The 25,924-nt window shown below is 38.8% G+C and overlaps 1 protein-coding gene across 1 annotated transcript in view; it reads left to right on the top strand.

Moving 5' to 3' along the window:
- Nucleotides 1-25,924, top strand: part of CCDC192 (coiled-coil domain containing 192) — a 185,633-nt gene that overhangs the window by 26,956 nt on the left and 132,753 nt on the right. The window contains 1 exon segment of the mRNA XM_023754702.1: nt 2,785-2,892. Coding sequence (XP_023610470.1) covers nt 2,785-2,892 — 108 coding nt within the window.

Here is a 25,924-nt window from a genome sequence, read left to right as displayed (position 1 = left end):
CATTTGAAAAATGCAGACACGAGCTCAATCCCCAAACACCTATGTATATCATCTATTTTCAACATGCGATGTCATGTTGAATATAATTCATTCATCGATTACTTTAACCACCAAGACAGATTCATGTTGATAATAAACAGAGATTGCTTTATGTAGGGTGTGTCCACATGTGCCTGAAGCAGAATGAACTTAATGGTATAAGTCCCACCCTTCTGCTCATCTGCCATTGCATCCTGCAAAATTGGGACAATGACTACACCTAACTTTTTTAAGATCCTTGAAACTACACATCTACCTCCAAAACTCCTAGCCCCATGTGTTTACTTATTTCTAAAATTATTCTCAATTTAACTTTTATTCCTTTGTTTGGCTAATGGGAGTTGCCCCCTGTTAAAAAGCACTTGCCTTTGTATAAGACATTTTTACCTCGGTGAAGATACATTTATGGACCTCTCCCTTAAGGGACAAGAAGGCAAGTCAGAGTGGGGAGAGTGATAGCTTGCAGCTGGGATAAAGAAGACAGATTGAATTCTTCACTGTTTGCTCGACTCTCTCTCTGTTCTACAACACATGACAATTTCTTAAATCTACCTGTACAAAAAGTCCTGTTATTTCATAATAGTCTTCAGTCAAGCCTGTTTCATTTGGCATTATATACAACTAGAAGCCTGGTGCACAAAAATTTGTGCACTTGGGGGGAGAGGGGGGTCCCTCAGCCCGGCCTGTGCCCTCTCGCAGTCTGGGACCCCTCGGGAGTGACCACTTGCTGGCTTAGGCCTGCTCCCCGGGGGATTGGGCCTAAGATGGAAATCAGACATCCCTCTGGCAGCCCGGCAGCCCTGGGGGGATGTCCACTTGCCAGCGGGGAGCAGACTTAAGCTTTTACTATATAGGATAGAGGCCTGGTGCATGGGTGGGGGCTGGCTGGTTTGCCTTGAAGGGTGTCCCAGATCAGGGTGGGGGTCCCGCTTGGCCAGCCTGGGTGAGGGGCTGATGGCTGTTTGCAGCTGGTCACACCCCCTTCAGGGTGGGAGTCCCCACTGGGGTGCCTGGCTAGTCTGGGTGAGGGGCTGAGGGCCGTTTTCAGGCTGGCGGGTGACTGAAGCTCCCAGCCTCTCCTTTTTTTTTTTTTTCTTTTTATTCTGGGATTTATTTACCTTCTATAATTGAAACATTGTTGCATCTGGAGCTCAGAGCCGGGCGGCAGCAGGCAGGGAACCTTGGCTTCCTCCATCACTGGAGCAAGCAAGCCTCCTGTTCGCTTCAGCTGCGTGGCTGCTGGCTGCCATCTTTGTTGGCAGTTAATTTGCATATCACCCTGATTAGCCAATGGGAAGCGTAGCGGAGGTATGGTTAATTACCCTTTTTGTCTTTTATTAGATAGGATGCTTGTCTTATTGGAAATGGTAGTCTTTGGCCAAGGAAATTTGGGATGTTTGGAGAAAAATGACCTAGAGAAACAGATTAGCTGATCTTACTTGGTCTACTCCCAAAAAATTTTTTAAACTTTCTCTAAAGACCCTACATGATACCAGAAGATTCTCCTTGGAAACAGTAGCCTACATCTGGGATTCCCAATCTTTTGGGACAAATTTGGCCTCTTGACAATTTCCCCTTTCTGCATAAAATGTTTTATAGCATGAACTACCTGTAAGTGTAAAGAACTTTGTTTTGAGGCTAGTATTTTTGAGAATTTTTTTTGGAATGACTTCAAATTATTGGAGTCATCATGGCATGATGAGGACCATTGGTTCATCCCAAGTATCACCATTCTAGCCCAAAATGTTCATCTCCCAAAAGCCAGCTTTTGGAGGAGATTTGCAGCCACTGGGAGCCAGGCTGTTTTAGAGCTACTCCTTTGCCCCTCATCTCATGAGTGTCATTTATATCTGAGGCCTGTGGCATGGCCCTAAGGTCAGAGTGCTACATGAACAACTGTAAGAATGGAATGAATGCTTTATTTTCATGGCTGGTTCCATTTGCCACCAGATGGCTCTATTGTATCATAAGGAAATGCACACACGTAAAATCGGTGGGCTCCTAAAGCAAAGGGAAAAAAACAGCAGCAGGTTTTCTGTTTTAACTTTTCATGTTGCTGCATAACTTTAATTAATTGTCTCAATAGCCAAAGAGCAGTCAGTAAGCACTCCAGTCTCCTTGGGGCCAGCGACTGCTATGTCCATGCCAATTTTGCATACACTTCTGCTTTTAAATGTGAAAAAGCAACTTTTGAACCATTTTACCTATCTGCTGATTTGAGCCGTATTAGCTGTGTTCTGGGGAAGGATGGTCTGATTCTAAACCAGGTAGTATCTTTGCTTTAATGGAACTTCTGATAAGAAAATGACAGGAAACAAGAGGGTCTCTGAATTCAGATGACTGTTTCTCAAGATAGGTGAATGTTTAAAATGTAGGCGTCCTCAGTGACATCTCTTATTAGGAATGTAAAATTTTGGTCCTAACCTCTTGAGGGAAAGTTGTTTGTGTGTTTTTTTGTATCAAGAATAAAAGTTGCAAAACAACTAAATTTCAACATGGGCAATTTTATTCAAACTTTTTAAAGCTATTCATTGTTATACTTTAATATGCATTTTTACCCTTCCTTTAGAACCTAAATGTTAAATAAGGCTATTGCTTGTTTCATGGTATTATTACTGTGTTGAAGAAGAAAAAAGATGATGTGTGTGAGTTTATGAAGCCTATCTTTAGTCCATAAAGTTGTTTGAGACTTATGCTCAGGGACTTATCCATGTCAAAAAGTAATACTTGGTTGTTATTTTAAAGAAAGAGTCCCTGGGAACTGGACAGATGACGTTCACGTTGGCACATCTCAAGTCCTTGGAGGTTTGCCTGAAGGAAGCGGAAGAAAAGGCTAAAGCCTTATCTGAGCAGGTAATGCCTGTCATTGGTGATGGAAAGATGTATTTCTCAGTGTTCAGTAGAGCAAGTGTCAATCTAAATACGTGCTGTAACATCAGCAATTATTCACACACACACATATACACACTCGTGCACACGTGTGCACACATACATACAGCATATCATGCATTTTACATATAGTAATAATTACTTTAATCTGTGTGGACCTTTTCAGCCTTTACAACTCCTTTTACGATTATATTTTGATTTTCGTTCACCACAGCCCCTGAGTCAGGCAAACGATCTTTAAGCAAGTGGTTTTCCTGAATAAGTGAAGCATTATAAACAGATAAGCCCAAAGGTAAGGTAAAAACCTATAGGAACCACACAGAAGAAATTTTCTCAAATTATTTGAGGAAAGAGAATTTTCCAAATACTGGCTTCCCTCTTGATCTTGAGAAACTCACAGAAGCCAGGCAGGTCCTAGGAGGAGCCCCGCCCGTACTGGGCAGCCTGGGTGCTTTATAGGGGATCTGCGTACACAGCAGGTCTCTGACGTCAGACACAGCGAGTGTGGGTATCAATAAAGCTCAGCACAGGGGCTGGACCATTTCCCAATAGGATTACACTTTGCAACAGCACAGTGTGTGGTGCAAATCCCACGATTACTGTTGTCCATTCTCCCTGGGCAGGGAGCTCAGCCCCAGAGAACAAAGGTGCCTAGAGCCCGAGTCCTACAGAGCCCACTGCTCACTGTTGGTGACAGACAGTGGAGGAAAATGGACAGCAGAAACTCTGAAATGTTATAAACATCTATTGACTTATTGTGGTTTGATACATTATGATAATATATTCTTAGAAATTTTTGAAAAAACAATTTTAAGAGTTGTTTTTGTTTTTCATAACAAAGGTTTGCCTAGCAAAATTTGGTTGCATGACATGTTACAAGAATTTTTGCAGCAACTAGGGGGAAAGATGCTTGTGTGATGAGAAAAATAAGTATAATTAACATGGAAGGTAGTGGCACAAACACACATATGGCCTCTGTTTCTTTTTCAATTTACCAAAAGAGTGCATGTCTTACTTTGGGATGTGTTTTTGTGTGTGCGTCTGTTTTCATTTATTTTACTTATTGATTTTAGAGAAAGAGGAAAGAAGAGAGTGAAACCTTGATTTGTCGTTCCAATTATTTATGCTTTTATTGGTTGATTGTATGTGCCCTGACCAGGGATCTAACTCACAACTTGAGGGAATCAGGACGATGCACTAAGCTACTGAGGTACCTGGCCAGGGCCAGGATATGTGTATTGTTTACCGACTAAAAGTGATGATGCAAAGGGTCATGGGGGGTTTACATCATTTAGTGAAAGGTGCTGCCCTAGGCCCAGAGCCATTTGGGAAAGTTTCCATGTCAGCAGCATGCCATAACCCTGGCTTGCCAACTGGTCTTTTCTCTGAAATAAATAAAAACAAGCCTTAAAACTGTGGCAATATTATGAAAAAATAATAATAATAAACATGGGCACCATTTCAAAGGAAAAAAACTAAGAATTTCTTACCCTCCATACTGGAAGCAATTTTGAATGGCTAACTAACAGAGGGCACCCCAGCTGGTATTAACTTTTGCACTAAGATATATGTTTATTGTGTAAATGAATATCTTTTAATTATTTCTCATTTAAATCAGTAAAATTCAATTCACCCATACAGTACTTAATCCTCTTATTCTTTATAAAATATTTTATTCAATACAAAGAGCCCCTAACATTTAAGATTCTTAACTCACTGATTCCTTTATGTAACATCAAAAATTAGATCTATTTTTTTTTCAGCGTTTAGAAGATTCAATATATAAAGTGGAAACTGGATTTTATTTACCTTCTTTATACCTAGCATGAGTAAGATGCTAGTTAGGTGTTTCGGGAAGGATGATCTATACTCGGGGCTTCTCTACCCAAGAGGTTCACAACCAAAACGATCAATGAAAGATGTAAAGAGTAAAAATCAGTATTTGTATGGCTCCCAGATAAACTGCACAATATCATTAAGTTGCAGAATTTGTGTTGTTTTCCTGAAGTATTGTCCTTGGAGTTGCCAAATTTGCACAACCAAGTGAATTCGATTGGAAGTTGGCAATGTTTTGAGGAAAAGGAGGATATAATGTGTAAAAAAACAAAAGCACCTGACAAGCATTTTCAATATTATATTTTTAACTGAAAGTTGAGTATTTTACTAGGTTTGGCTGTCTCCACTGTTACTGTTGAAACAGGTTAATCAAATATAGACACTGTTCTCAGAGGATTTAATCCTGAAATTGTTGCTTCCTCCAGTGTTTTAGATTAGTCTTATTCTTGAAAAGATAAGAACATTCCACTCCCCTTTTAAATTCAGTAGATTATTTTAAAAATGGGAGGACGGATAGAGAAATGGGAGGGGAGCAACTGACATTTCTTAATATACGAGATACGAGAATATTTCAGCATGGAACACCTGTCTCAACAGTCAAACATTTGTCCACTGGGTGCCACTGTCTTCCTTACCAGGCTACGCCACTAAGTGTTTGCAGAAAGAGAAACTGTCTTTAGTATTCAAGACAATGACGGGGGTGTGTGTGTGTGTGTGTGTGTGTGTGTGTGTGTGTGTGTAGGAATACTTTTGCCTGTATACATCATGTATACATCTTAAGGCTTCTTTTAAGTATCATGATTTGTCACAAAGATGATGAGAATGCTAGCTGGCTTTCACTGGTAATCAAAATTGCTAGCCCTATGGCTGAGCACAGGCCAGATACGCTGGCCTAGGGGGCTAGAAATGGGTGGGTAGAGGAGAGCAGAGGAAAAGGCGGGAACAACGATTAGTGCTGTAACTCGGAAGTTGGAAGCTCATGGTGTGGTCAACCAGTGGATTCTGCCTTTGAGAAACGGGTAAATCTCATTGTCAGCCAAAATTTTACCCCCTGGCTTTGCCTCCTAGAGAAGAACAGAAAATTAACTCGGAATGAAAAGTATAGATGCCTGGGGTTTCATCTGCAATAAGAATCTGTTGGTCCTGGGCCTCAAGACCAACACTGAACCTTTCTAAGGTTACTTTCAGGAGGGTCTCTGTTCTTTCCCTGCGATTTAAAAAAAAAGGAAGAAAGCAGCTTAGAAATAATGAGAAAATGAAGAGTTTGTGAGGTCACATAGTAAACAGAACTCTTGTTGGCTCCCCTCTAGCTAACAATTATTCTTTATTTCTCGGCAGTCATGACACCATTGCCAAACAGAAAAGAAATATGAGATCAGGATAATTTGCAATTATGGCTTATAATCTGGGCTATTCATAGCTATAATAAGCGAGTTTGCAACAATTTAGTTGGACAGAGTAAAAAGGGTCAGAAGAATCCAACTCTTGTCCTGGGTTACAATAGTAAAGAGCACAAAACATGACCAAGGTTTGCTAAAGAAAATTCTTGATTGTGTTTTCTACAGTTTAAGATCAGTGAAAGGAAATGCCTGGAGATGAGCAGTAGATAAAGAACTCAAAGTGGGCGGTAGGAAAAAGGGGACAGTGTTAAGGAAGAGAAGGAAAGAAGAGTAAAAATGTTCCTGGAGCAACTCATAACCGTGGCTTTTGCATGTGTGCTGGCGTTTATCACCTGTGCAGTGGGAGGGACAAGGCCGCACTGGGGGGTGCATTTTTTACCTTACACATCCCTCAGCTCTTGTGCTGAGGAAATGTCAGGAGAACCACCAGTTTCACAATGGAGCAGAGAGGCAGAGACACCCCAGTGCGCACCATGCGCGGGTGAGACAGTCCCTGAGGTGCTTCTGGTTCCCAGCTCCCAGCAGCAGGCCCCGAAGAGCGCAGGCTTTGTTCCTACTCCATTTCTTGCTACTAGTAGCTTTATGACCTTGGACGATTCACTTAATTTCTCTGAGTCACAGCTGTCTTATCTAGAAGGGGGTAAACATACTGGTTTCATAGGGCTGTTGTGAGGATTAAATAAGTGTACGTGGCTCTTAGTAGGTCCCCAATACAGGTTCATTTATCTGCACTCCTGACAGTGGTCATAATTAAACTGTGTGATTCTTTGTGTCATGGGCTGGTGTGTGTGTATGTAAGAAAATTCTTTTTTTTAAATTAATGTTTCTCAAAGTGTTTGAAAGCTACCCACATATAATACAACAGCTCTTCCCCAGCCCTCACAATCTTACAGTTTTTCAACCAAGGAAAGTCACCCTCCCTACCCCAGATCCCTTGTCCCCACTTGGCTTTCTCACCACCTGCTTTCTCTTCTTCTCTTTCTCAGCTTTTCACTTGGTAAAGGGACTTAAGTAGCTAGTCTTGTTCTTCTTTTCTGCATCATCTCTTTGGTCTTTTGTTGTTTTGCCCATTCTCTGATTTTGCCCAGCCTGGGAGCTAAATGGGCAGTGCTTGTGTCTGGTCATTGCAGGGTTTTCTTAAGGAAATTGGAGAATGGAGAATGGGGGGATCTGTGATCATTCCCCACTAGGAGGTGAGTCCAATAACAACTATGTAGTCAGAATTAGCTTCCAGCATCTTCTAGATACCATACCCAGCAAAATATTAGTTATTTATTAATATTAGTTTACGTAATAAACACTAGCTGGGAAAGAGATGTCATGATTTGATGCAAAAGCTAGGAAGTGGAATGTTTGGGGGTGGGGAACTTGACCTTTACTCTAGCCTTTTATTTTCAGGTAGGAATGAGACAAGACACAGCAAGAGGAACCTTTATCACTGTTTGGAGCATAAAAATAATGTTGCCCCTTTTGTTTTCATAAAGAGAGATGTATTGGTGATACCCACAATGCAAAGAAATTTCCATGGAGATGACCGTGATTGTTTTATTTCCCAATTTTGGGGAAAAAACACATATGAACCTTTTTCTTACTTCTTAGTAATAGCTTATATGGCAGTGCGGTATAATTTTTTTCCTTACCTGGTGAGGAACGTTGCCGAAGGCCAAAAATAAAACTTGTAACAGTGCCTTCCTGTATCCTCACTCTGTAGTGAACTTGACCATTTATGTAACATTCAAAGAAGATTCTTTTTCTTACCCTCCCAGTGCCCCCGCCCCCCCGCCCCCCCGCCCCCCATCTCCTTGCCTAAGGTTCTTCTCCAAAGAATAATAGGAGCAATGATGAGGACAAAGAGTGAAAGGGGGTGCAGTGAGGGGGTGTCTAAGCTCAGATCCTGCAGGAATGTGTGCCTGCTATGCATCATAAATGATAGACAGTGAGTGAAGGTACTGACATTTATGAAGCATCTACAGTGTTCCAGGTTCTCTGCTGAGATTTATAGATGTTCCATGTGATCCACACAAGAACTCTCTGAGGGGCTCCATTATTATAACCCCATGAAGAAAATGAGACTTAAAAACATTAAGTCACTTGCCCAAGTCATACAGGTCATAAGTGGTGAAGCTGATGTTAGAACCTAAGTATTTTTAAAATTCAATGCCCTTATTCTTAAGAACATGTGGTCACAGGCCAAAGCCATTTAAAAGAAGTTTCCTACTCAAGCAGTTCTGAACAACAAGAACTTACCTTGGTTCCCAAACTGGAACCTGGAGGGCTTGTTAGACTGGGCTCTATTCCCAGAGTTTCTGACTCAGGAGATCTGGGTGGGGGATCAAGAATTTTCATTTCTAGCAAGTTTCTACTCTAAGCTGAAGCTAAGTTCCGGGCCTAACACAATCCTACAGGCCCAGGTTCCTCTTCACCCTTGATCTGTGCCCCACAAACACAGGAACTGATGAATTAGGTAGGATTAGTCTTGGGTACATAAAAAAAAAACTCAAATAAAAATGGCCTGAACAAGTAGATGTCTATTTTTCACTCATGTAAAGTCAGTCTAGACACAGGCAGCTGAGGACAGGCGTGGTGGCCCCCCGCAATGCTCAGAGGCCTGGGCCTTGTCGCCTCAGGTATTCACAGACGGACTTCCGTCCTCAAAGTCCAAGATGCAGCTGTGCCTGCAGCCATTCTAGTCACGTGTCTGGCAGCATGAAGAAGGAAAAGACAAGTACAGAACAGGGATAGGCAGCTGCCAGCTGAGCAGCCCCTTTGAGAGCTTTTCTCAAAAACTCCCTTAACAAACTTTGATATATCCCTGACCACTGCTAATCCCATGGACTAAAAAATGTGGATATTTACTTGGACACACTGCCATTCCAAGAGCATGGGGATCCTTTTATTACGAAGAGGAAAATAGATATTAGCCTGGCAAGTTGCAGTCTCTGCCTGGCTCATTCTAACCCTTGACCTTACTGTAGTACCTAGTGCTTTGTCCTGGTAACTTTAATGTTCTTTTGCATGTGGATATCCAGTTTTCCCAGAACCATTTTTTGAAGAGATGATTCTCTCCCCATTGTAGAGTCTTAGCAGCCTCAACAAAACTCACTTGTTTATAGATGTATAACACTTTAGACTCTCAATTCTATTCCATTGCTCTATAATTGTGACTTTCATGCGGTACTGTTGTTTGGAAACCCCAGGGAAATTTTTGAGCTGGAACTTAAATTCAGTCCCCCACATCCTTTACCAACACCCTTGCTTAGTGTGAGAATCACAATGAACCTCTCCTACTTAGGCAATAGCTGGGGTTTGAATAAATCTTCTAACTGATCGTTTACCTTTAGCACTCGGTATAAGCAAGCAAACACAAAGACAAAACACTAGTATGTTTGACTCTAATAACCAAAAGTTATTCATCATTTTGTACCTAAGAGTCTAAAATAAACTCCCATGATTTGCCTCTCAGTGTTCAATCTATATTTTCTTTTTAAAATTTTATCTTTATTGTTGAAAGTATTACAGAGGCCCCTCTTTTTTCCCCCTTTGCCCTGATCCACCCCACTTCTGCGTCCCCCACCCAGGCCTTCACCACACTATGGTCTGTGTCCATGGGCTATGCATATATGCATATAAGTTCTTTGGCTAATCTCTTCCTGCCCCTCTACCCCCACCCCTTCCCTCTGAGATTTGTCAGTCTGTATTTCCTTTAAGTTTAAGAACAGAAAGAATATAGATCTCCAGCAAATTTTTAGACTTTTGAATATGTGTATAAGTGGCTCAAAGAGATTTGCTGCATTTGATTTGAGATTGTCCACCACCCCTCCCCCCTCAAAAAAAATGTCCTGGTTCTTTTTCATTGTTTAAATGCAACAGTGGATCTGTTGATGTCAAGTTTGTTTGAAATAAGTACTGTGCCCTTGGTAGGAGTATTCATTTCTGCAAATGCTCAGGAATTATGCTTGATATGCCAATCTGAAATCATGGGTTTTTGTGAATGAGTTTTTGTTTTCCAATCTATTTGGAAGTCTACTTTAATGCCATAAAATCACAAGCCACTTGTTTGACCTGGCATGGGTTTCCTTATCACCATAAAAATGTAGTTTTTGGGAATTTTGTCAAATAATTTAATTCTGGTTAATTTTACAGCAGAAGAATTTCCTTTTTAAACATGTGTGTGTACATACACACACACACTCCTATCTAAGCAGATGTCAATCTCCACCCCCTTACTGGATTGTCAGACATCAATTGGCAGCCTCAGAGAATGTAAGGGAAAAAATCCAAGCTAGTGAAGAGATGTGTTGTTTTGAATAGAGTCAGGCACAATGACAAATGGGCTTCTGTTGTTATTGTTGTTACAGGCGGGACGCATGGACTGCTGGTTTGTTACATAACTAAAGACTTCCTTTTGCTTGTAAATGTCAAGATCAGAGGTTAGTTTAAAATAGCTGACTGGGTGCTAATAAATGTGACTTTCTTGTCTAAGAAAAAGCAAAAGGCCTTGTCCCTTATGAGTCATGACTCTGTTGATAAGAGTAGGGATCTTTTTGCATGGGCATAACCTGTATTTTCTTCATCAGATTTTCTCAAAGATGGCAAACTTGCTTTCACTTTGCTTAATCTCTACAAGGAAATTAGTAAATTAGGTATATGCTTTGGTTCAATTATTCACATATTCATTCAATAAATATTTATTGAGCCTGCACTATGAGCTAAGCATTCTGCTTTGTCAGTTCATGTATTTCTCCTAAAATCCCTGGAAAATAGTGTCCCTACTACAACGCTGATGTCTGCTTTTTCTATACAATCTCCCTTAAAGACCTGCCTTTAGGGCACACAATCTTTTGAGAAGAACCAAGTCTTCATCATTAATCTGATCTTCTTCCTGACCCCAGACCCGAATATCCAACTGCCTACTGAGTATCTCCACCAAGATCACAGTCAATTCAAGCTCCACCTGCACCTTAGCTTCCTGCCCCAGATGTGTTCCTCTCCCATATCCCCTAGACCAGCCTCCCTGTGGCTCATGTTAGAAATCTCTGCTGCTTTGATTCTTTTATCTTCCTCACCCCACACATCCTATAAATTGCTAAATACTGTGAATGATGATGCCTCTCAATAGTTCTTGAATCTATCTTTTTTTTCTCTATCTTCACCATCATTGTCCTTATCCAGGCCACCAACTACAGAGGTCTCTCCTGATTTTACTCTTATTATGGTCCTTGTTTAATGGCTTCTCAACACTGCAGCCTCAGTGAAGAATCTTCAACACACATCTCATGTTTCTCCTTGGCTTAAGTTCTAATTAGCACCCCCTTTTACTGTCAGGGTCAAATCTATACTCCTTAGCAGATCTCATAAGCATTTGCCGTCTGAACCCTCTCCTTGTTTTTCAGCTTTATCTTACACCACTCCCCGCATATCACAATTACACCGCTTTCAATATTTTGAATGTACCATATTCTCTATTACCTTTCTTATGTATGAAGAAACAAAGGCAATAAAGATTTAATTAAAAAAAAAAACAACAACATTCTTCTCCCTCTGCTTCTGACTATAATGACTCTGTTTCCACCACCTCCTTTTACCCCCTTCCCATTATCAAATAAATTCCAACAAATTTATCTGTCAATTGCATGCTACTTCCTCCAAAATGCGTTTCTTCCTCCTTAAAGTTTGGGTTAGATGTCCTTCCCAGGTGCTCTCATAATTTCTCTCTCACTTCTCCACCCCAACCAACTATAATTGTCTATTTGTATCTTCCTCTACACCATATGCCTCATGGAAGAAATACAGAGTGACTTCCCTGAGGTCTCAAATCAAGTTAAGATTTATCCACTTATCTCCCTGATATCAAAGCTCATGCTCTTTCCATTATACCAATTGATGCTGAGGAGACATTAAAAGATGAGAAAGGAGATAGAAATAAACTTTTCTTCTTCCCCCCATTTTTCTGCCCTTGGGATTTCAAAGAGAAAATTTTGCATAATCATGTGTTTTGTGAATGGAGACCTCATTTATTAGCCTCCAGAAGAGTTTAATGTTTATATTTGGGGTTGTATAAATGCAAGTCTCTCAGCATTATTGAATAGATATGTAGTGACAGGCAGTCCCTGATACCTTCAGGGGATAATCAAAGTTGAAAATATTTGCATAATAATAACAGGTTATTCTCTCGCAAGTTGACAGAAAGGTTTCCAAATGCCACATGAAAGATCCAATACTGAGCAGGTATGAGACTCCAGCAGTCAGACATTAAGGAGGTTTGAGTAGAAAGGGAGACCCCTGAGAGAAACTCAAGATAGTAGAATGCATTTCCTGAGTCAACTCTGAGAGTCCTACCAACAGGGTAAGTCTGTGCCCTATCCCAAAAAAGTGCTCTGAGAATGTGCTGGAATTAGAGGGACTGCAACATTATTTGAGTGGATCCCAGGCCCTTGCAATTGTTGGCTTCAATTTCTCAGAATCTGACATTATTGCTTTTGGACTTTTATATCCCAGCACTTGACCTTTACATCAAAGCCAATGATTAATTGCCTCACGTTTTCCCATGGCTCATTTCTCTCTGGTATTCTTATCTATTCATAAGGCCCAAAGAATCTCTTTTGAAGATTAAAGGAATCTTAGGACTGTCTATACATGGGCCCTGACACTATATTTCAATTACAGGCATACCTTGTTTTATTGTGCTTTTCTTTATTGCACTTTATAGATATTACATTTTTTACAAATTGAAGGTGCGTGGCAACTCTATATCAATCCTCTATTGGTGCTGTTTTCTAACAACATTTGCTCACTTTGTGTCTCTGTGTCACATTTTGGTAATTCTTACAATATGTAAAAATTTTATTATTATATTAGTTATGGTGATCTGTGACCAGTTATCTCTGATGTTACTATTGTAATTGTTTGGGATGGAATGCCACAAATCTTGCCCACATGAAACAGCACATTTCTTTGATAAATGTTGTACGTGTTCTGACTACTCCACCAACTGACCATGCCCTGTCTCTCTCCCTCTCCTTGGGCTTTCCTATTCCCTGAGACACAACAATATTAAAATTAGATCAAGTAATAACCTTAAAATGGCCTCTAAGTATTCAAGTGAAAGGAAGTGTTGCAGGTCTCTCACTTCAAATCAAAAGCTAGAAATGATTAACTCAGTGAGTAAAGCATGTCAAAAGCTGAAATAGGCCAAAAGCTAGGCCTCTCATGCCGAACAGTGAGCCAAGTTGTGAACGCAAAGGAAAAGTTCTTGAAGGAAATTAAAAGTGCTACTCCAGTGATTACACAAATGATAAGAAAGTGAAACAACCTTATTGTAACAGGAAAAAAGTTTCAGTGGTCTGGAGAGATTAAGCAGCTACAACATTCCCTTAAGCCAACACCTAATCCAATTCTGAGAAGGCTGAGAGAAGTGAGGAAGCTGCGGAAGACAAGTTTGAAGCTAGAAGAGGTTGGTTTGTGAGTTCTAAGGAAATAAGCCATCTTCGTACACAAAACTGCAAGGTGAAGCAGCAAGTGCTGATGTAGAAGTTGCAGCAAGTTAACTTCTATCTTATCCAGAAGACCTAGCTAAGATAATGAAGGTGGCTACAATAAACAAGGGCTTTTCAATGTAGACAAACAGCCTTATATTGGAAGAAGATGCTATCTAGGACTTTCATAGCTAGAGAGATGTCAATGCCTGGCTTCAAAGAACAGCTTGACTCTCTTGTTAAGGGGTGTTGCAGCTGGGGACTTTAAGTTGAAGCCAATACTCATGTACCATTGCAAAACTCCTAGGGCTCTTAAGAGTTATATTAAATCTAATCTGCCTGTGCTCTTTGGATGGAACAACAAAGCCTGGATGATAGCACATTTCTTTACAACATGGTTTACTGAATATCTTAAGCCCAGTGTAGAGACCTATACTCAGGGAAAAAAAATTTCAAAATATTACTGCTCATTGATAATACACCTGTTCACCCAAGAGCTCTGAGGGAGATGTACAATAAGATTAGTGTTCTGCAGCCCATGGATCAGGAGAAGTTTTTAACTCTTAAGACTTATTATTTAAGAAATACATTTTGTAAGGCTATAGCTGCCACAGATCATGATTCCTCTGTGGGCAAAGTAAATTGATAACCTGGAAAGGAGTCACCATTCTAGATGCCACTAAGGACATTCGTGATTCATGGGAAGAGATCAAACTATCAGCATTAACAGGAGTTTGGAAGAAGTTGATTCCAACCCTCATGGATGACTTTGAGGATTTAAGACTTGAGTGGAAGAGTAACTGCAGATGTGGTGGAAACAACAAGCGAACCAGAATTAGGAGCGGAGCCCGAAGCTGTGGCTGGATTGCTGCAATCTCATGATAAAGCCTTAACTGTGAAGATTGTTGAAATGACAACAAAGGATTTAGAAAATTACATAAATTTAGTTGATAAAGCAGTGGTAGGGTATTGTAAGGATTGACTGCAATTTTGAAAGTTTGACTGTGGGTAAAATGCTAACAAGCAGCATTGCATGCTATACAGAAGTCATTTGTGAAAGGGAGAGTTGATCAAAACAGCAAACTTCATTGCTGTCTTATTTTAAGAAATTGTTGCAGCCACCCAGTCTCTGGCAGCCACCACACTGATCAAAAGCAGCCATCAACATTACGTCAACATCAAGACAAGACCCTCCACCAGCGAAAAGATTCCAACTCACTGAAGGCTCAGATGATGGTTGGCAATTTTTTTTTAGCAATAAAGTATTTTTAAATTAAGATCTGTACATTTTTTTAGACACAATGTTATTGCACACTTAATAGACTACAATATAGTATAAACATAACTTTCATATGTACTGGGAAAACAAAACATTTGTGTGACCCCCATTATTGTGGTACTCATTTTATTGCAGTGGTCTGGAACTGAACCCACAATGTCTCTGAGGTATGCCTGTATTTATTGACCTTTCATTAAATATTTCTCTCTGTTTTCACTCAGAGCTCAAATGTTCCCTTATTACCTTCTACATTTAGGGGTGTTATGGGTTCGATTGTGTCCCCTTCTCAGAATATGAATTTATCTGGAAATGGGGTTGTTGCAGATGTAATTCATTTAGATGAGGACATATTAGAGTGAGATGGGCCCCTAATCCAATAGGGCTGTTGTCCTCATTAAAGTTGGAAATTTGGACACTGAAATACAGAGAGAGCCGCATGAAGGTGAAGGAAGACGAGGGTCATGCTTCTACAGGCCAAGGAGCACTGATCCCCAGAAAACCACCAGCCGCTGGAGGAGAAACAGAGAAGAGGTTCTTTCTCACAGCCCCCATAAGAGACCAACCGTACTGACACCTTGATCTCAGACTTCTAGTCTCCAGAACTATGAAACAATTAACTTATTTTGCTTACGCCACCCAGTTTGTGGCGCTCTTTTCCAGCAGCCCTAGCAAACTAACCCAGGGGGTAACTATGCGTCTAAATTATAGGCATTTGGAGGTCTATTTTAAGATATTCATGAACCTAGAAATGGCTGGAAATAACTTTCTAAAGGCAGAAATATTAATAAATGTAAAAGTTTGTTCTGTCTAGGTTTGGGATAGGATGAGGAATTCGTTGTTTGTTTTTAGCTGTAAAATTAAAATGAGACCAAACCAGTTCTGTGAACTAAGTGTGTATCTTCAGCGCCAGAGGTTCCTGCCCATTCCACAGATAGGCTAGGTCATTTTTAAAGTGCTTGCTTCTGTTATTTATTGCCAAAGAATTTCATAGTTTGTAGTACTAGTCTAAGTCAGCTTGTGAAGCACTTAGCACAAGGGAAGCCTTTGTTTTTAAATGAAGTCACTCCTTTCTCTGTAGCATGAGCTCCACAAGGTTTGCCAACTCAGTTTGTTTTTGAGTGGTTTCTGAGTGACACCAGAAACCTATTCTGCAGTATTAATTGCTGTGTATATGGGTGTGGGTTGGGAGGAGAAGATCTAGGAGTACAGGCAATGAAAGGAGATGAAAATAAAAATTCCCATTACTTAATGGTGAGGTTTTAATCATTGTACTCTGTGATCAACTGGATGAATGGTGAGGGAAAGAGAAGTTTCATATATATTGGGGTTGAAACACATGGATGGGTGGTTCTATTTATTGAGAGAGAGAGAAGTTTGGGGAAGACATATGGTATGAGTTCATTTTGAATACACTAATTTTTAGATGCCTAGTATACATATACATTCAAGTGACAATATTACTTGTGTATGTGTGTGTGTGTGTGTGTGTGTCTGACACTATGTAAAAAAATTGTGAGTCATAAACATGTGACTATCACTTAAATCATGGCACCTAAGAAATCAGCTAGAGAATTAGTGCAGATAAGGGAGAGAGTTGGGCCAAGGACCAAACTCTCAGATTTCGATATTTAGAGGATTGGAAGAAATGGGAAATCTAGCCAAGGAAACTGAGAATCAGGAAGAAATCCAGAGAATCATGTCCTGGAAGCAGAAAGAAGACAGTGTTTCAAGAGGCATGGGATGTTCAAATGTAATATTTTACTGGGAGGTTGAAAAATGGCCAGAAATTGGTCCATTACATTTGATAAAATGAGGATTATCAGTAACTTTGACAAGATTAGTTGCAGTAGAGTAGTGGAGGACAGAAGCCAACTGAAGAGTTTAGGGGAGAGAGGGAGAGGGAGAGAGGGAGAGAGGGAGAGAGAGAGAGAGAGAGAGAGAGAGAGAGACACCAATGATGGTAGAGTGAGAAAATTCTGAGAATCTAATTTGAGACTCAGAATCATCTGTGCCACTCCTTCCTAGCTAAATGACCCAATACTTGTCTCTTTAACCTAAGGCAATGTAACTGTGTTTCTGTAACATAACTGAGATGGTCCTGACAAATAGAGGAATTAATGACATACCAAAACTCAAACTTAGTACAACCCCCACAAAGGAATGCCCTCTAGCCTGTTTCTTGATCGTGGCCATAGAAGAAAAGGCTCCCTGAGGTCAGCAACAGAATCAAACCTCAGAAACCTCTGTCACTGCACTGCCCGGACAGGCTTCATTATCTCCGACTAGTAGAAATGGTGTTTGCAATAGCCTGCCACAAATGTAAGTTGTTCCCCTGTCCCTTTTCCTGAAGGGGAATTATATTGTGATTGCCCTATATTTTAGACATATTAGGGAGGTACACTTCCTATTTGATCTTTAGGTGCCATATGATGATGAGACTCATCTGGATTTGAGTCAGGGAGTATTACACATAATTCGGAGGCCTGAATGTGAAGGTAGATGCAGTAACTTGAGATGACTTTGGGTTGTCTCCTTTTAGGAAGGGGTGAGTGCATTTTGGATTACGTAGAATAGATGCACCATATTATGCGGGAGCATTTTAAGAATTGAATATACTTATGAACATAAGGGTGTAATTGTGCTGAACACCCAGAGGGTGGTATTTAACTGGCCTCTGTTTTTATGTCTACCTTTACTGAAGAACTGCTCCTCCTGGCTTTAATCTTGTAATAATTCTGTGACTGTCAACCACAGTATCCTTGACTAGAGGGAATGAACTTTGAGCATATGACATAGGTCCAGTCAATATGATATTCCATTTTCCTGACCATAAATATTGACCCAGGAGAGGTCATATGAACAGGCATGGGCCAAACCAAGTCCTTTTTTAATTTGTTACTGGAGGGTAAATTGTCCGACACGTGAGGTCATGAACCTGGAAGGCCATAGGTAACGTTTCCCACTGTGTGAGGGGAGTTTGTCTGCACTGGGAAATAATGAGGCCAACACATAGGAGCAGAACAAAGATATAGAGTTAAAAAGAGATGATACTATGAGTTCTTTGGAGTTTGTGAAATCTAGTTGTGAGTGAAACAAAAATCTATTTCTGACTTCTCATTTATATAAGCCAACATTTTTTTAAAAAAAGAATGACAGTATGTAAGAAACTGATAACAGTGTAGAGAGGCAATCATTTTAAGAAGTTTGAGTGAGAAAAGGAGCATAGAAATTGAATGATTGGAGATGCGGAGAGTTCAACGGACAGCTTTCATACATCATGAGACTTGCTGTAACATGTTTATATGCTGAATAGAATCATCCAGAAAGAGTAAAATAGGTAATGCAGAAATGGATTGAGGGAGCAGGGTGAAAATTCCAGAAGCAAAGGTGTTGTGACCAATGAGATGGGATTCAAAGCCAACTGGAAGGACTGGCCTTTGATAGTCAGAACTCCTCCTCCATTTGTTCAATAAGGATGCTTTCCCCTTCCAGTAATAGAAGCCAAATTAAAGTAGTGTCATAAGGCCAGCTATCATCTCACAAAAGAATAAGTCTAGAGGGGAGGCAGTTCCAGGTTTGGATATTTCAGTGGCTCAAGAATGTCACCAAGAGCATAGGTGTTGGCCATCCTTGGCTCTGCCATCCTCAGTGCTGACTGTGCCACACTTGTAAGGTATCTGCAGCAGTTTTAAGCATTATATTCAGTCAAAACATCCTGAGAAAAAGGGATGTGCTTCCTCCTGTGTGTCTTTTCTACAGAGCTGGTAAAATTCTTCTCCTCAGGCTCCAAGGATTGCAGGCCCATGCTTAAAATACTCTTTTACTAGTATACCCGGGAATGAGACCAACATGGCTGGCTTAGTTCAGTTGTGATTCATTCCCTGATGCTGGACAAAGCCAAGCGCCTCTAAACACATGGCTGCTAGCTAATCCAAATCTACTGTCTGGTAGCAAGGGATAGATGGGAAACAACTCTTGGGAAACAGATTAGCAGTGTCTGCTGCAGCAAGGTTTATATGCTGGCTGGGGGGAAGGTGAGGGAGTAGCAGGCCATCTGGCGGCTTCTATTTTTTCTGTGAATTATTGATGAGATGGTCATTGGGGTGAGGGGTGAAGTGGGATTTTGAAGAGAAAGTATGAAATGACATTAGAGAAAAGAGAGTAATAAAGAGTTATCTCAGGGAAGAGGAAAGTTAATTTACAAGAAAAAAAATATAATGATATTTTGATTTCAGAGCATTGTTGAGTGCCTGTCTGAGACTTGTGTTCATTAATTTAAAATGAAACCAGTCAATTCAATTTTGTTATTTTTTTTCTAATAACATTCAATAAATGGATGTAATGCTAACAATTTTCTTGACCACTGAGAGCTAATTAGTAAGTCATTTTATTTTCATGGAGATTAAGTTCACATAACATACAATTAATCATTTTGAAAGATGCAATTCAGTGGCATTTCGAGCCTTCAAATGTTGTGCAACCACCACCTCTCAAAAGTTTCAGCACTTTCTTGTCACCTCCAGAACACTTTGTACCCATTAAATAAGCATTCCCCATTCCCCTCCTCCCATTCCCTGACAACCACTAATCTGCTTTCTGTCTCTATGGGCTACCTATTCTGGATATTTCATATGAAAGGAATAACACAATATGTGACCTTTTGTGCCTGGCTTCTTTCACTTAGCATAATGTTTTTGAGGCTCATCCAAGTTATAGCAAGTGTTAGTACTCCATTCCCCTTTGTGTCTGAGTAATATTCCATTGTATGTATAAGACACAATTTGTTTATCTATTCATCTGTTGATGGACATTGGATTTCCACCTTTAGGCATTATAAATAATGCTGCTATAAACATTTGTATACAAGTTTCTGTGTGAATATATGTTTTTATTTCTCTTGGGTACATACTTAGGAATGGAATTGTTGGACTATATGGTAATTCTATTTTTAACTTTTTTATGACCCACCAACCTGTTTTCCACCAGCAATGGACAAGGGTTTTTATTTCTCCACATCTTCACCAACTCCTTTTACTTTTACTTTTTTAAATTACAGCCATCATAGTGACTGTGAAATGGAATCTCATTGTGATTTTGATTTGCCTTTCCTTAATTAATAACCAAAGATGTTGACTTTTTTAAATTAAGAAACATTTCCACTAACCACTATACTGAATACCTGAAACTAATAAAAAATAATATTGAATGTAAATTGTAATTGAAAAAAATTTTTTAAAGAAACATTTCCAATTCTATTCATAAAATTATTAATGAAAGTGGATTTATAGAGTTACATATTAATAACAAAATGGGAAGGAAATGAAAGATTCCAGAGATATATTGCAAAATTAAACTTCATGGTGACATCTACCTGGCACTGGGGAGGCTCTTGAACATCTTTCCATGTGCTTTTGGCCATTTATATAACTTCTTTGGAGAAATGTTTATTCAAGTTCTCCCCCCATTTTTTTTATTGGATTGTCTTTTTGTTGTTGGATTGTAAAAGTTCTCTATATAGTCTGGATACTAAACCCTTATCAGATATATGATTTTCAAATATATTCTTTCATGCTATACATTTACTTTCACTATCTTAATAATGTCCTTTGCTGTACAAAATTTTAAAATTTTGATGTTCAATTTAACTATTTTTATTTTGTTGCTTGTGCTTTTTAAATATATATTTTAGAGAAAGAGGAAGGGAGTGGGATAGATAGAAACATCCATGAGAGAGAAACATCCATCAGCTGCCTCCTGCACGCCCTCCACTGGGGATCGAGCCGCAACCTGGGCATGTACCCTGACTGGGAATTGAACTGGAGACCTCTTGGCTCATGGATGGATGCTCAACCACTGAGCCACATTGGCAGGGCTTGTTGCTTGTGCTTTTAGTGTCAAAGAATCCACTGCCAAATCTGAGAGCTTGAAGACTTTTTCCTGCTTTCTTCTAAAAGTCTTTTGGGTTTGCTCTTATAATTAGATTCATGTTAGTTAATATTTGTTTATGGAGTGAGGTAGGGTGCACCTTCAGTATTTTACATGTGGTTATCCAGTTGTTCCAGCAGCATTTATTGAAGAAATTCTTCTTTACCTATTGAATGGTCTTGGCACTGTTATTGAAACTTAATCGGTCATAAATATTTGGGTCTCTTTCTGGACTCTCAATTCTATTTCATTGATCTGCATGTCTATCTTTATGCCCAGTAAGACACTGTTTTGATTACTGTAGCTTTGTAGTAGTACATTTTAAAATTGGGAAGTGTGAGTCCTCCACCTTTGTTGTTCTTTTACAAGATTGTTTTGGCAATTCTGGATCTTTGAGATTCCATATGAATTTGAGGGTTGGCTTTCCATTTCTGCAAAGAAAGCCATTGTAATTTTAATAGGGGCTGTATTGACTCTGTAGTTTGCTATGGGAAGTATTGCCATCTTAACAACATTAACTTTTGCAATTCAGGAACATGGATTATCTTTCCATTTATTTAGGTCTTCATTCATTCCTTCAACAATGTTTTATAGTTTTCAGCATATCACTCTTTCACCTCTTTGGTTATTTATTACTTGGTAATTTATTCTTTTGGATGCTATTGTGAATAGAATTGCTTCCTTTAGAGCCGTACCTCATTTTATTGTGCTCCGCTTTATTGCATTTCGCTGATACATTTTTTATTTTATTTTTTTTACAAATTGAAGGTTTGTGGCAACCCTACATCAAACAAGTCTGTTGGCACTATTTTCCAATAGTATTTGTTTATTTTGTGTTTCTGTCACATTTCGGTTATTCTTATAATATTTTAATTTTTTTCATTATTATTATATTTGTTATGGTGATCTATGATTAGTGATTTTTGATGTTACTAATGTAATTTTCTGAGTCACCATGAACCATGCCCATTTAAGATGGCAAACTTAATCAACAAATTTGTGTGTTCTGACTGCCTTACCATCTGGCTGTTCCCCATCATTCCCCTTTCTTGGGCCTCCCTATTCCCTGAGACACAATAATATTGAAATTAGGCCAATTAATAACACTACAGTGGCCTCTAAGTGTTCAAGTGAAAGGAAGAGTCACAGATTTGCTCCTGATGAAGATGCTATAAAGACTGTTGAAATGACAACAAAGGATTTCAAATATTACATAAACTTAGTTGATAAAACAGCAGTAATCCACTCAAAATTTGAAAGAGGTTCTACTGTGGGTAAAATGCTATCACACAGCATAACATGCCATAGAGGAATCCTCATAAAAGGAAGAGTCAATCAATGCAGCCAATTTCACTGCTGTTTTATTTCAAGAAATTGTCACAGCCACCCCATCCTTCAGCAACCATCCAACATTGATGCAAAAAGATTCCAACTCACTGAAGGCTCAGACAATGGTTAGCATTTTTAGCAGCATGCTTTAATTAAGGTACATACATTGTTGTTGTTTTTAGATATAATACTATTGCACACTTAGTAGACTACAGTATAGTATAAACATAACTTTTATATGTACTGGGAAACCAAAAAATTTGTGTGACTTGTTTCATTGCAATATTATCTTTATTGCGGTGGTCTGGAACCAAAGCTGCAATATCTCCAAGATATGCCTGTATCTCCTTTTGTAGAATGCTCATTTCTGGTTGTATTAATTATGCTTTTTATATTCTGTAGTTCAGACTATTTGACATCTGGGGTTTCACTGATCCTGGAGAGACTGTCCCTCCCAGGGTTAGCCAATTCCTAGGGATAGCAAATGGCTTGCCTGTGAGCCTGGCTTTTAAGTGCAAACTAATCAATCCAAGATTCACACCCTCAGGGCCATCTCCTTCGGGCTCCACACTCAGGGACACTATTCACCTGTCTTACCACAACCAGACAACTAGGGACAAGTTACTCAAAACATCCTGCTTATCCTGACTCACCCCTTCCTTCCCACAGAAACTACAATAAATGCTCTTACCCACCATTTTCTTCTTGCTTCCTTTACCTCTTGACTGATCCTGGTAATTCCCCACATTGTCTCCGCCCCCCTCCCCCAAAGTATGGCCCCCCACATGGTGTGACATGACCCCTCCTCCTAGGAACTGTAACAAACTATACTTTTGAAGGCAAACATCTCCTGATTTGTTGGCCTCACTATGCCTGAATAATATTAAAACCTACATTTTAAAACACTAGTGTATAGCAACAAAGGCTTTGGTGTATTTACTTGTACTCTGAACCTTTACTGAAACCATTTATTAACCCTAGTTTTTGTGAATTGTTTGAAATTTTCTATATATAGAATCACATCTTCAAACAGAGTTTTATTTCTTCATTTTCAATTTAGATGCCTTGGGTTTTCTTCTTGCCTATTCCCACTGGGTAGGACTTCCAGTACGAGGTTGAAGAGCAGTGGAGAAAGCAGGCATCCTGTCTTGTTACTGATTTGAGGGGGAAAGCTATCCACTTTCACCACTGAGAATGAGATTAGCAGTGAGCTTTTCATAAATGCCCTTTATCATGTTGAGGAAGTTTCCTTCTATTCTTAGTTTGTTGAGTGTTTTTATCATGTTGAATTTTGAAAATTATTTTCCTGACCCTATTGAGATGCTCCTGTTGTGTGTGTTTTTTTATTATTCTATGAATGTGATATATGAAAGTAATTGATTTTTTAAAATATTAAAACACCCTTGCATCCCTGGGATAAATTCAACTTGGTCATGGTGTACTAGTATATTATTTCTAATGTGCTGTTGGTCCAGTTTGCTAGTATTTTGTTGAGAATTTTTATATTTATATTCATAAAAGATATTATAGTTTTCTTTTCTTGTAGTATCTTTGCCTAATGTTGGTATTAAGGTAATGTTTTAGAAAGTATTTCCTCTTTTATTTTTTAGATGAGTTTGAGTAGGATTCGTGTTAATTGTCCTTGAAATGTTTACTGAATTCACCAGTGAAGTCATCTGATCCTGAACTTTGTTGGGGGAAGTTTTTAATTCTGAGTCTGTCTCCTTACTTTCTTTTTAAAAAATTGAATTTATTGATGTGACATTGGTTAATAAAATTATATAGGTTCCAGGGGTACACTTATACAATGCATCATCTATATATTGTATTGTGTGTTCACCACCCCAAGTCAAGTCTCCTTCCATCACCATTGCTCCCCCCTTTACCCTTCCCTACTTCCTCCCACCTCCTTTCTCTCTGATAATCACTGTATTGCTATCTATCTATGAAGTTGTGTTCTTTCCCCTATTTTTTCTTGAATCACTTTTGGTAATTTGTGTGTTTCCAGGAATTTTGCACCTCATCTAGATAAGCTTTGTTGGTATTCAATTGTCCATAGTATTCTCGTACTCCTTTTAATTTCTGAAAGGTTGGTAGTAATGTCTTCACTTTCACTTCTTTTTTTCTAGTTTTTTTTTTGTCTTCTCTCTCTCTCTCTCTCTCTCTCTCTCTCTCTCTCTCTCTCTTTCTCTCTATCAATATAACTAAAGATATGTCAACTTTTTTATCATTTTCAAAAAACAACTTTTGGTTTTTATTGATTTTCTCTACTGTTTTTCTTTCTCCATTTTGTTTATTTCTTCTGTCTACTGGTGTTGGTTGTACTTTTTCTAGTTCTTGAAGGTGTGAGGTTAGATTGTTGATTTAAAATACTTCTTTTTTATCCTAGGTGTTTTCAGCTATTAATTTTCCTCTAGCACTGCCATTACTGCATTTCCTAAGTTTTGGTATGTTGTGCTTTGTGTGTGCATGTGCACATGTGTGTGTCTAAGTATTTTCTAATTTCCCTTATGATTTCTTCTTCGACCCATTGGTTCTTTAAGAATGTGCTGTTTATTTCAATTTATTTTCAAGTTTTTCAGTTTTCCTGTTGTTACTGATTTTTAGTTTCATTTCACTATAGTCAGTGAAGGTATTTTTCAATCCTTTTAAATTTATTGAGAATTATTTTATGGCCTAACATATGGTTTATCCTGGAGAATGTTCCATGTACAATTGAAAAGTATGTGTATTATGATGTTGTTTGGTGGATTGTCTTTCATAGATCTACTACATCTAGCTGGTTTGTAGTGTTGTTCACATATATTTCCTTATTGATTTTCTGTCTAGATGTTCTAGCTATTATTAAAAGTTGGTATTAAAATCTCTATTACTATTTATTACTGTCTATTTCTCCCTTAAATTCTGTCAATAATCATTTCACATATTGTTTGGTGCATATATGTTAATAATTTTGGTGAATTAACCCTTTTATCAATTGTGTTTTGTAATGATTTTGACTTATCATCTATTTTGTCTAGTATTAGTATAGTCTTCCCAGCTCTTTTTTGGCTACTAGTTGCATGGAATGTGTTTTTTCAACTTTTCACTTTCAGCCTATTTCTTTCTTTGAGTCTCAAGTTAGTCTCTTGTAAGCAGCATATTTAAGTCATGTTTTTTTTTTATCCATTCTGCTAGTCTGTCTTTTTAAAAATTGATTTAGAGAGTGAGAAACATTGATTCACTGTCCTACTTATTTATTCATTCATTGGTTGATTCTTGTATGTGCTCTGTTGGGGGATCAAACCTACAACTTTGCCATATTGAGATAATACTCTAACCAACTGAGCTACCTGGCCAGAGCCTACTCTGTTTTTTTATTGGTGAGTCTAATCCATTTACTTTTAATATACTGCTGATAATGAAGCACATACTTCTTTTCCTTTGCTATTTGTTTTCTCTGTCGTGGGTAATTTTATCAATTCCTCCAATGCTGCTTCTTTTGTGTTTGATTTTTTTTTCTAGTGTACCATTTTGATTAGCTTTTACTTTTCTGTATCTTTTTAAATTACTTTTAGTTCTATAATATGTATGTTAATATGCTTTGTAGTATCCCATAGGTCCCTTAGGCTCTGTTCATTTCCCTTAATTCTTTTTTCTTTCTTTCTGCTCCTTAGACTGGGTAATTTCAGCTATCATATCTTCAAGTTTGCTGGTTCTCTCATCTGCCTGCTTATATATGCTGTTGAACCCTTCTAATGAATTTTTTATTT

Source organism: Myotis lucifugus, unplaced genomic scaffold, assembly GCF_000147115.1.
Source record: "Myotis lucifugus unplaced genomic scaffold, Myoluc2.0 scaffold_0, whole genome shotgun sequence".
Taxonomy (NCBI): Eukaryota; Metazoa; Chordata; class Mammalia; order Chiroptera; family Vespertilionidae; genus Myotis; species Myotis lucifugus.
This window is presented reverse-complemented; position numbering and strand designations above follow the sequence as displayed.